Source organism: Petaurus breviceps, unplaced genomic scaffold, assembly GCF_028583685.1.
Source record: "Petaurus breviceps papuanus isolate PSGF00001 unplaced genomic scaffold, PetGlider_PUasm1.0 172, whole genome shotgun sequence".
Lineage (NCBI taxonomy): Eukaryota > Metazoa > Chordata > Mammalia > Diprotodontia > Petauridae > Petaurus > Petaurus breviceps.
Window position 1 is genome coordinate 1,716,881 of NW_027185755.1, and position 13,020 is coordinate 1,729,900.

Consider the following 13,020-nt stretch of genomic DNA (forward strand, 5'->3'; position numbering starts at 1 on the left):
ACCAGCCCTTTAATACTCTGTGATCCAAACTGGCCTTCTTTCTTTCCCTCCTCCCTATGTATCTCCAGTTTCCCTGCTTTTACATTGGCAGCCCCATGTCTGGAATGCATTCCTCCACTTTACAGAACGCCCATGTCTTTCACCAGGCAGCTCAAGGCCCATTTTGTGCACGAATAACCTGATAGCCCCACAATTGCTAGTGACCTTCTACCTAATTCACCTTGTATTTAACTACTTTGTATTTGTATTTGTTCTTTTTTACGTTTATCCCATATGTAATATGTTAGCATCAACTCCCACCCCCAGAAGACAAACTTTTCGCGACAACTGAGACCCCTCCAGCTAAGGCCGAACACGACTAGTTCCCAGACCTATAACACCACCGCCTCGTTTCCTCCACTCTGTCTCCTTCTTCCGCCTGCTAAAAGAGTGGAATCGAAACCGCCCGCCTTGCACCCCCTAGGCCTACACCGCCACCTCTAGCTCCCCAGTGGCTTTCCAAGAATCCCGTAGCACTACCTCCGGACCCTCGAAAATTCTCCAACAGCACTTCCCACCTTCCAAGCCCCCCGTTTCTCTCCAGGTCTCACCAGCACCTTCCTGAGGAGTGGGTGGACAAGATGGGGCCATTTCCTGCACCTCAAGACTTCCCTCCTCCCAAGGCCACCTGAAAGACTACAACTGTGACCCGTAAGCCCCAGGGCTTCCACGGCGTGACTTTTCAACCCCAGAAACAGCAACCTAACTCAGATGTCCCTTGCCCACTCTGGGAACAACCGGGATCTGGCTTGCACCTCCCAAACTCAGGAGTCCCCGACACTGCCACGGCTCGTTTCCCTGTGACGGGCCTTCTCACATGGTAACCTCGGCTCCCCCAGCACCCTCTCGCAGGAGTGGAGAGCACAACTACTCGGTCTTTCACCAGCTTAGCTTCGTTCAGACGCAACTGGCCGCTGCTGCTGCCACCACCCAAGCCTCCCCAACTGGCTTCCTCCAGGGTCCACCTGCACTACTCCGGACCTCTCTAGGACTCGGAAGACCACGACGCTGCCACATCCTAAGCCTGGGAGACCACCCTCCTCCGGTAAGAAGTTACAAGTCACCAACATCATCTTTGGAGGTGATCACCCCGGCGCCATTCCTTTCTCCGCAGAGATCTGGAAAACAGACACTACTCCGACGGGTCCCTCTATAACTTGATTTCTTCGGTGGCCTCCCCAACACCCACCGAGGATGCAAAAGTACAGGATACCAGCACCTTCCGTTCCCCAATAACTAGATTCCCCCCTTGGCAACCCAGGGCTAGCTCAAGCCGTTCTACTTGGCAAAAAGTTGGAAGCGCACTACGTCCTGACTCGGAATTCCCACCTTGGGCACAACTGACAGCTTCTCCCAGGTTCACCTCAGACTCCTCCAGCCGTGACTACAGGAGGCTGACCAGCTTCCAAGATTTCGTTCTAGCGTTCCCCGGCCGTTTCAAAACCATCCTCTCTTTTCTACTCACAAGGACGTTCGCCGTCCTGGTACAGTACCCATCTCACCTACGCAGACCACAGCCAGTGACACTGCCATCTTTTGCCCTCCGAAGACTGTCTTCCTCTGGGGGTATCCTAGGCTCCCGGAGACTACGGCGTAGGAAGCCTATACAGCTACTTAACCATCCTCTAAAAATAATCTTTTTCCTTCGGTAACACCGACCTCTATAGCGATGAACCCTTCTCTCCCTGCCACCTCCAGCCTTTCACCTGGACTCCCGGACACCACAGGCCATCCTCCAGAGGTCTTTATAGGACACAACAACACTTTGGTCTCCAGGGAGGACTTTGAACAGCCCACTCACCTGCCTACTTTAAGGACTTCTTCCCATACACTGATACCTAAATGAGCCTAGTCTCATTCATTAATGGTTTGCTAATTCCAAAACCACACACTTTTTCTATTCTAGTATTGGCCTGAACTCAGACTAGAAATGAATAAATCCTGCTCCCAAGCCTTGTTGTCCTCTCCCTTATTCCCATCCACCTCTACTTCCCCCTCTCCCAAGTGTTCTCTTAAAGTGTTCCACCCCAGATCTACCCCTTCCTCGGTGCCCTCTGGAATTCTCTATCAGTAATAAACCTCCTTTCATGTTAAACCTTTTCCTTTCTCACTTTTATCTCCTCACATTTACTGAGACCTGACTCTCCCACTTGAGACATCACTTCCCTAGCCACCCTTTCCTATGCTGGCTATGCTTTCTCCTAACTCACTGTGGTGGGTAAGTTGGAATTCTTCTTGCTTCTCTTTGCCACTTCCAGATGCCAGGTTCTCCCTCTACCACCCTTTACCCTGTCATCTCAGGTTCTAGAACCTTCTCCTCTAAGGTTCCCTTTCATCTACGGTATCTTGTATGTACCTCGTTATTTACATGCTCTTTCACCTGCTAGAATGTAAGTTCCTTGAGGTCAGGGAATGTTTTTGTCTTTCGTTGAATCCCCAATCCCCAATAGTAAGTGCTTAATCAATGTTTGTTAGTATTAGTATTGTATTAGTGACCACATTAGTATTTTAAATGGGCAGCATTGTATGTTCAGTGTACATGCCTGTATATGTACTTGGTGTTCTCATGACCACCCACCCTCCATTAAAAAGAAATTAAACTATGGATTATCTTATTTTTATACCTGAATCTCTAACATCTAGCACAGCACCTAGCAGGTAGCAGTTACTTAAAAATATTTGTTTATTGATTGAAATACCTGTCATCCAGTTTCCTTCGGCATATTACCCCCCCCCATCATTCCTTCTCTCCTTGTAATCTTCAATCTCTCCCTATTTATTGAATTATTGCTTGCTTCCTGCAAACATGCCCAGAGTTTCACCCATCCTTAAAATATCTTCACTTGACCCTACCATGCTGTGAAGGTCTCTCTCCTCCTCTTCACAGTCAAATTCCTTTAAAAAAGCCTTCTACTTTTGTTACCTCAACATTCTGTTATCTTACTCACTTTTCAGTCTCTTATAAATGACTTCTGACCTTACCACTCAATTGAAATTGATTTCTCCAAAGTTCCTAATGTTGTGCTAGAAGTAAAGGTAGACTGAGCTAACAGTAGCCAATAAATAGTGTCAATGACTCCTCAGTAGTCAAAGACCACCAGAGTGAGGGAAGGCAGGGTCTTTTATAGTGACTAGCAGAATAACAGAGCAAAATCTTCTGAGCAACATAGTTGTGTATTTTTCTGATTGATCAGAAAGTAAAAAACAAAAACTCTGACAATCAGTGTGGTATTTTGAGTGTTTGGATCTTTCCTTCTGAAATCCCCTTGACCACAAAGAAGCTGTGTGATTCAGGACACAAGAAAAAGGTAAAACAGTCCTGTGGTAGACATTTCAATGAGGAGGTGGGCTGAGATCCTCCCCATTGCATCACTGGGAGATGAGACCAATTCTCAGATATCGGGATTAGTCTGCAATTGATCAGAGTTGCTATTACAGTTTAGATTCATGAGACTAACCTTTAAGCAAGTTTCTCTAGAATGTGAATGGTGGGTGAAGTTACAAAGGTGAAGATACAAATTTCAATACAAGAGTAAAAGTACTAGTTACAAGATAAGAATTGTGAGACAAATGATTTAAGATTACCTAAGTAAAACTCACAGTGAAGGGAAATATCAAGTCTTGATTTTGTCTTAACAGAATTAAAAGTCCATTTTCAATTTCACACTAATAGAACTTAATTGCCAAGTGTGATGGCTTTTTCTCTGTTTTTATCCTTCTTGACCTCTCAGCATCATTTGACACTGTTGACCCTCCTTTCTTTCTCCATAGTTTCTCCTCTCTGAATTACCAGGATTGCTTTCTCCTCACTCTCCTTCCCCCCCCCCCATACACTTTTTGTAGGGACAGCAATTGGGGGTAGGTGATTTGCCCTGGTCACACAACTGATGAGTATCTGAGGGCAGATTTGAACTCAGGTCCTCCTGATTTCAGAGTGGGTGCTCTAGTCACTGAACCACCTAGCTGCCCCTCCTCTTTCCTTATGGGAACTCCTTGGCCTTCTTTATTGGGTAACCATTGATATGATGCCCTATAACTGTGAGCATCCCCCAGTGTTCTATCTTGGGCCTTCTTATCTTCTCGTTTGTTTCCTTTTTTGCTCCCTTGTTAATTCATTAGCTCTCATGAGTCTGAATATAATCCCTGTGCAGCTGATATTCAGACTTAAATATTCAGCTCTAGTATCTCTCTTGACCTCTTGATTCCCATTGTTCTTGTTGTTTCCCATCATGTTTCAGTCTTGTCCAACTTATCATGACCTCATTTGGGATTTGGCCAGCAAAGATACTGGAGTGGTTTACCATTTCCTTCCCCAATTCATTTTACAGATGAAAAATTGAGGCCAAGTTAAGTGACTTGACCAGGGTCATACAGAAAGTGTCTGAAGCCAGATTAGAATTCATAAAGATGAAGTCTGCACTCTTCCACTGAACCACCTAGCTGCCCTCTATCTGTTTATTGGACATCTAAAACTAGATATTTATCAATCATCTTGAACTCAAGATAACCAAAACAGAATTGATCATCTTTCCCCTCCAAGTCTACTAGACACTTAGCTTTACAACCTTGGAATCACCTTTATCTCCTCACCTTCACCCATACATCTAATCATTGCCAAGTATTATTGATTTTTACCTCCACAATATTTCTTGCATCTTTCCCCATTGTCTGTTCAAGACTTTAAGCCCTCATAACTTCTCTCTTGGATTACTGAAATAGCCTCCTAATTGTTCTCTCTGCCTTCAGTATCTTCCCTCTCTAATTTACCCTCCACATAGCTACAGAAGTCTGACCATATCATACCCCTACTCTACAAATTCCAGCGCTTCCCTATTATTTTGGACTTGATAAAAGATAATATTTTCTAATAATTAGATCTGCACAAAAATATATAGACTGCCTCAGGAGACAGTAGCTCCTTGGAAGGAAGACTGGACTTCTTCAAGCAAATTCTATGTGACCACTTGTTAGCTATTTTATAAAGGGCGTTCTTTTTCTTTTAGCGATTGGACAAGACGGCCAGTACAAGCCACTAGATGGCCCTCCAACTCAGAAATTCAGTTATTCTATGACCTTTAAAAAATCCCACAGGATGAGAAGGTATAAAGTTGATAATCTTCACGTATGGAGGGGAATCCTCATATTGCTGGGCACATGTATCCTTATTGAACATGGAGATAAAAGAGAAGCTACTAATCTCTAGATCACCTACACACAAATAGCAAAGAACAAAGCAAAGAAATTACAGTACTAATTAATTCTACTCTACGTCTAAGTCCTGACATTTACAATCATTGTAAGATGCTTCATGCCATCTGCGTAAATGTGGTTGTCTACTTATAGAACAATTTCAGTATTAACCAAAGGCCAGTTTGCTTTCTGTAGCATAGTAAGACACAGTCACTAGATAATATTCAACGTTTGTAAGGCTTCCCCAAAGCAGCCAGTTCTTTCCTTCTCTTACCAAGCTTCACAGCCCACTTCTTATTTAAACATGGCATATCCCTCACTCATCAGAATGCATTCCAAACTAAACATCAATGAGAAAAATTTTAAACCACAAAAGTTAAGAATTAAAAACTGTCTAGCTATTTCCACTCTGCAAATGGGTTTGAGTCAGAGTCCTAATGTTTCTAACTTCATATAATCTGTTGTTCACTGGGGGATTCCGATAGACTTCTCATAATCGACACCATGGAGGCAAATTTTGTGAAATTAAATTTAAAAATAATTTCCTCAAGTTTTTGGTAATAGTCTTATGGGTGAGGGGGGTGGGTCTCACCTCTTGAATTTGAGATGCTGTTACATGGACTCATGTTTAAAGACATAGACTTAATAAAATAACAATTATAAAAATAACTCTGCAAATGAAGAAGAAAGTAGACAATAACAATTCTAATTAATGTAATTTCTCTACACATATGTTATCTAACTCATTCCTGCACCTATTTCAGTTATGGACCACTACTATTCAGCCCTGTTATTGTGACTACTAGGCTTAAATCATACTATGAAGGAATTCATTTCAGGGGTTGAACTTTAATGGATATCAGTGAGTGTGGTCATAGTTGTTTGTTGTTTTTTTTTAAGCTTCTTAATGGATAGGCTCAAAGTAAATCTGTCTGAGCTGGTGTAGTTTAATAGGCATATAGGTATACATGTATACATATATTTGTCTACACTGAACATACATACAAATATATGTATGTATGTATCGACATACATTTACACACACACATTAGACAAAGACACAACTTATCAAATCTTCAGAAGACCCTGAGAGGGTGAACACTTTGAATGAGGTCAGGACCCCAAAAGATTTCAGTAGAATGCATAAGACAATGGCTCCAACTCGATGATCATGATGAGTAGTTCATAAAATTAGAGGTAGAAGGAATGCTAGAAGTCATTTAATCCAACCTCCTTGTATTACAGATGAATAAAAAGAAGCTTAGAGAGATTGAGGAATCTGTTCAGGATCACATGTGTCACAAGTGGCAAAGCTAAGATTCAAGTCCCAATCTTTTTTTACTTATTCTACTAAATCCAGGCCTCTTCTTACTTTGTCAATCTGCCTCCATGATGATAATTATGTTGAAGATGAAGAAAAAGAAGAAGAATATGATGATGATGATGGGTGAACGAATAGAATATTTTACATTTTGCAAAGTGCTTCATAGAGACTAGCTAAATGGAGCCTTACAACAATTCTAGAAGTAGGTGCTACAGGGACTAATATAGTCATTTTAGAGATGAGGAAACAGATCAGGAAAAGTGCAAGGACTTGTCTGTGTTCACACAGCTAGTAAGTGTCCATAAAAGGTTTGGAACATATATTATCTTGATTCAAATCCCAGGATTTCATCTACTATAGTGAGAGGATGATTAAATATAATTAGAGTAGAAATAAAATCCCCTTAGGCTCTAAAGCACAACTATACAAGAACAGAATGGGGGGAGCATAGCTAGAAAAATTTATGAAAAAAAATCCTTAGAGATTTTAATGTTAATCAAGCTTAGTGTGAATTAGTGATATGACATGGCAGACAAAATAGATCATGTAATCTTAGAATTTATTAAGACATGAACAATCAGTGCTGACTATGTGCTTGGTGTATGCTAGAATAGTTCAGGGGTATGATGGATAGAGTACTGGTCCTGGAGTCAAAAGGACTTGAGTTCAAATGTGGTCTCAGATACTTACTAGCTGTGTGATCCAGGATTTAACCTTGTTTGTTTCAATTTCCTCATTTGTAAAATGAGTTGGAGAAGGAAATGGCAACCCACTCCAGTATCTTTGCCAAGAAATGGGGTCACAAAGAGTTTTTAGTCACTTTGCTTGTGTAATCCCAAATAGCTTTCCAAAATGATTTTTACAACTCCACCAATAATGTATCAGTGTGCCTATCATTCCACAGCCCCTCCCAAATTGACTATTAAAACTTTTTTTATCTTTACAAGTTTCCAGGGTGTGAGGTGAAACTTCAGCACTGTTTCAGTTTGCACTTATTTTATAATTAGTACTTTGGAGCATTCTTTCATGTGGTTGTTTTTCATTCTTTCATATGGCTTTGCAATTCTTCTTTTGAGATCTATTTGTTTATATCTTTAGACCACTTATCTATTGTGGAAGTGGACTTTAGTCATATATGTTTATTAAGTTCTCATGTATCTTCATTAGCAAACTTTCATCAGAGAAATCTGATACAAAGATTCCCCTCTGCCAATTTAACCACTTCCCTTCTTATCCTAAGTGTGTTCATTTTGTATGTGCAGAAGCTTTTCATTTTCAAGTAGTTAATGTTATCTATTTTATCTTTTGTAATTTTTTTCTCTCTCTTATCATTTCCTTCTTGGATTGAGTGATCTTGGACTTTAAAGTGATCAAAGTGCTTTACTGATTTTATCCCATTTGAGGCTTATATCAACCTTGTGAGATAGGTAATAGTGTCATCATCATTTTACAGATGAAGAAATTGAAACCTAAAGAGATTAAATGACTTCTCTAAGATCCTATAGCTAGAGTGTCAAAGGCAGAATTTGAACCCAGTACCTTGTCTTCAAGTTCATTGTTTCCTCCTATATGTCTCATTGCTTTTCACTCTGCCATGTTGCCTTTGACCCAACACATAAAAATCATGAAAAAGCAAAGACAAAGATAACAAAAAGTAGGAACTAAGTGAAAAAGAATTTAGAGAGATGGGAACTATGTGAAAAGAGAGTAAAAGGAAATAGGAAACAGTGTGTAGGCATGGAAAAAAAATATTACTTTCTGGAGTCAGAGCACCTAGGATAATTATCCAACTCTGTAACTTACTACCTGTGTGACTATGGGCCTCTAGACTCAGTTTCTTCACCTGTAAGATGAATAAGTTCCTGCCACAATATCATTGATTCCCTTGATATTCTTGACCTTTTGTTTCTCCAGATGAATTTTGTTATTATTTTTTTCTAGTTCTATAAAGGAATCATTTGGTAATTTAATTGGTATGGTACAAAATAATAAACTAATTTAGTGAATATTATTGTTGTCAGTTCTCTATGGTTCTCTAAGTAAACCAACATATCATTTGTATAAAGTGATAGTTTTGTTTCCTTGTTGTCTATTATTTATTCAATTTATTTTTCTTATCTTATTGTTAAAGCTAGAATTTTTAATATGATATTAAATAATAATGATGGTAATGGACATCTTTGCTTCACCCCTAATCATATTGGAAAGGCTTATCATTTATTTGATTATAGAAAATACTTTCTCTTTGGTTTAGGTAGTTACTACTTATAATTTTAAGAAAAAAAATTTTTAAGTAGAAATTTGGCTTTCTTCTTTCTTTTTAAAGAATCTAATCAGTCAAGGCTGGGAGGGACGGTGGGCAGGGAGGCAGGCTCTCGGGGTGCTCCTTGAGGTGCACGGCGCTAGGCACAAGGCAGTAGGTGCTGACCCCAGTGTGTAGAGCATTGTCTGGCTCCAGCAGCTCGACTTCCAGCCGCAGCCACATCCACAGCTGCAGCAGCCGCCTGATCTCACCGCCAACATTTCTTTTTCCAGCAAACTGACCTTGGACAAGGTGGACCTGAAGGGGAAAAGTGTCATCATGAGGGTGGATTTTAATGTTCCCATGAAGAACAAAGAGATAACTAACAACCAGAGAATCAAGGCTGCTCTTCCTAGCATCAATTACTGCTTGGATAATGGAGCCAAGTCTGTTGTTCTGATGAGCCACTTAGGCCGACCTGATGGCATCCCCATGTGTAATAGTAATGGCATTTAAAGATTCCCCTGTATTGGCTTGGTTTTTGGTTTGATTGTGTTAAAACCCAGAGCTTGTTAATCCCACTTGTGGGATGGACTTGTTGACGTGAAAAGAGAGTGCTGAACTGGGAGGAGCTGGTGATGTAGATTGGGAGAGACACAAGAGAGAGGCAGAAGAACTTTTTGGAGGCAGAGAGAGACTGAGAGGATTGCTGAGGGCCACTTTGAATTGCCCAGCACTTTTGAGAGCTGCCACCCAGAGTTGCCAAGGACTGAGGAGACATGGCTGTTATGCTGGTACTTTGTTTTGATGTTGTTTTGCCAGATTTGTCCACTGGTGAAGGACAGTTTTGTTGTTGCAGAAGACTTGGTACCTTGCTGTTGGTTCAGAGCTACTGAGACTGTTCTGCAGACAGAGAGTGAATACTGTCCACTGGTGAGACAGTGCTGTTGTTGCAGAAGTTTTGGAACCTTGCTGTTGGTTCAGAAGCCCTGAAGAAGGATTTTCTTGTTGTATGTTTACAGAAATCCTGGGAGGGGGGTTTGCTAATGTTTTCAGGGGTCCTAGGACTGTTCTGCAGACAGAGAATGAATTAATGAAGACACTGGCAATATATCTTGTGGCCTTGCTAAGCTTTGTCTACCCAGGAACAAAGATTGCTGAGAACTTGCCTCTTGTCAAGATGAAGAAAAGACCTCTATTTGGGTATTAAGTCCTGTGCTTAAGCTTGTTATAACTCTGGGGTAGATTCAGTTGTGATCCAGGGGTGGGGAACTTTTGACCTTTTTGTGTTCTATGATTGAACAAATGAATGCACTTTACTTATGATTGGAAACTAATCTCGTTTGAGAAGAGGGACTTTGTGATGGACTAAATGAAGGTACAGCCTAGGGATGGAGTAGTATTTAGAACAGGGACTTTGTAATTGATTAAATGAATGTAATGTCCTGGGGTGGGGTAGTACTTGATTAAATCAGGTAGTACTTGGAGATTATTGAATCACACTTAGTAAATGCTGTATTTTGAATGATGTCATATTTTGATCTTCTCTGTTCTTAATTTGTCACTAAATAAAATGGAGAGCACCTATGCCGCTATTTTGAACCTTGGGAAGTTGCCTTTGCCTGGCATTACATTACACCATGCCTGACAAATACTCCTTGGAACCCGTGGCTGCAGAGCTCAAATCCTTGCTGGGCAAAGATATTCTCTTCCTGAAGGATTGTGTGGGCCCAGAAGTAGAGCAAGCCTGTGCTAACCCACCTAACGGGTCTATCATTTTGCTGGAAAATCTTCGCTTCCACATAGAAGAAGAGGGAAAAGACAAAGATGCTTCTGGAAACAAAATCAAAGCAGAGCCAGCCAAAATGGAAGCCTTTCAAGCATCCCTCTCCAAGCTGGGGGACATCTATGTCAATGATGCTTTTGGTACTGCTCACTGTGCCCACAGTTCCATGATGGGAGTGAATCTGCCCCAGAAGGCATGTGGTTTCCTCATGAAAAAGGAGCTGACTTATTTTGCCAAGGCCCTGGAGAGCCCTGAGAGGCCCTTTCTGGCCATCTTGGGCAGAGCTAAAGTTGCCAACAAAATCTAGTTGATCGACAATATGCTAGACAAAGTCAATGAGATGATCATTGGTGGTGGGATGGGTTTCACCTTTCTCAAAGTGCTCAACAATATGGAGATCGGAACTTCTCTGTTTGATGAAGAGGGGGCCAAGATTGTCAAAGACCTGATGGCCAAGGCTGAGAAGAATGGTGTCAAGATCACATTGCCCCTTGACTTCGTCACAGCCAGCAAGTTTGATGAGAATGCCGAGACTGGCCAAGCCACATTGGCCTCTGGCATCCCTGCTGGATGGATGGGTTTGGACTGTGGCCCCGAGAGCAGCAAGAAGTACGCAGAAGCTGTGGTCCATGCCAAACAGATTGTGTGGAAGGGACCTGTTGGAGTTGGAACCTGTCAAGTGGGAAGCCTTTGCTCAGGGAACAAAAGAGCTAATGAACAATGTAGTGGATGCCATCAAGAGGGGCTGCATCACCATCATAAGTGGTGGGAATACTGCCACTTGCTGTGCCAAATGGAATACTGAGGACAAAGTCAGCCATGTGAGCACTGGGGGTCGTGCCAGTCTAGAGCTGCTGGAGGGCAAAGTCCTCCCTGGCATGGCTTCCCTGAGCAATGTCTAATGGACGCCACTTTGCTGCCTGCTGATTCCTGTGCACAGCCCTTCCTACGTGACCCTGCAGTGCTTCCTGTCCCTTTCCTTGGCATTAGGCAAGTTTCTCCCTCAAGACTCAACCAGTGGCCAGAAGATGGGGGCAATGAGAGCTCCAGAAGCAGTTCAACCCACCTTTGTGGTTCCTGGGTGTGCCTCTTGTCAGATCTCACTTGAACTTTAGCACACACACACACACACACACACACATATATACACACATATTTATATTTTGCCTTTAGAAAGAAAAATCAAAGCTAAAGCCACTGTTAGCCATACTCTTGAAATAGTTTGTTCTGTTCAGCTTTGTTAGCAGCTGTTTTCATCATTACCCACACACAGTATGGAAACAAGAAGAAACTCCAGTTCGGGGTGGGGGTAAGGTTATCTGTTAAATGAACATTTCATAAAAGTGCCAGCTCAAACAAAAAAAGAATCTAATCAGTCAAAATTTTATATATTTGTTGATTTTTTTAATCAGCTCCTAGTTTTACTTATCAGTTCAATGGCCTTTTGACATTCAATTTTGTTAATCTCATGTTTGATTTTCATGATTTTTGGTGTTTAATTGGGGATTTTTAATCTGCTATTTTTCTAGGAATGTTTTTAGTTGCATGCCTAATTCATCTATCTGTTCTTCCTTTATTTCTTTTATTGATGTATGAATTTAGAAATATGAAATATTTTCTGAGTATTGTTTTGTATGAATCCCAAAAATTTTGGGATGTTTTCTCATTGTTATCATTCTCTTTAATGAAATTATTTGATTGTTGCTATGATTTATTCTTTGACCCACTCATTTGTTAGGATTAGGTTATTTAATTTCCAATTAATTTTTAATTTATGCTTCCATTGAATATATTTTTATTGTGCAGCCCTCAAAGGCTGCACTTAATATTTCTACTTTTCTGTATTTATTTGTGAAGTTTTTATGACCTAATTCATAGTCACCTTTTTAAAGGTGCCATGTACAACTGAGAAAAAGGTGTACTTTCTTTCTCTTCCCATTCAGTTTTTTCCAGATGTCTATCCTATCTAACTTTTCTAAGATTCTATTCATCTCCTTTATTTCTTTCACATTCATTTTATATTAGATTTATGTAGCTCTGAGAGGGGAAAGTGTATTATTTCCTTATATAATTCATTTCACTTTTCCTTTAAGAATTTGGATGCTATATTATTTGTTGCATATATGTTTAGTATTGCTATTACTTCATTATCTATGGTTTCCTTTTCAGCAAGATGTAGTTTCCCTGTTTATCCATTAATTAGATCTGTTTTTCATTTTGCTTTGTCTGAGACCATGATTGCTTCTCTGCCTTTTTTACTTCACCTGAAACATAGATTCTGCTTCAGCCTTTTATTTCAACTCTGTTTGTGACTCTGTTTCAAGCGTGTTTCTTATAAACAACATATTTTTTGATTCTGGTTTCTAATCCATTCTGCAATCTGCTTCCATTTTGTGGGTGAGTCCATACCATTTACCTTCACATTTATGATTGCTAACT

General features: G+C 40.7%; 1 protein-coding gene across 1 annotated transcript; it reads left to right on the top strand.

Moving 5' to 3' along the window:
- Positions 1 to 856: 856 nt before the first annotated feature.
- On the top strand, positions 857 to 11,685 carry LOC138157531 (phosphoglycerate kinase 1-like). The gene is given in 4 exon segments (XM_069083174.1): positions 857 to 1,084; positions 8,994 to 9,285; positions 10,434 to 11,248; positions 11,250 to 11,685. Coding segments are annotated over 4 exon segments (1,569 nt in total). The 3' UTR covers positions 11,484 to 11,685.
- The last annotated feature ends 1,335 nt before the right edge of the window (positions 11,686 to 13,020 follow it).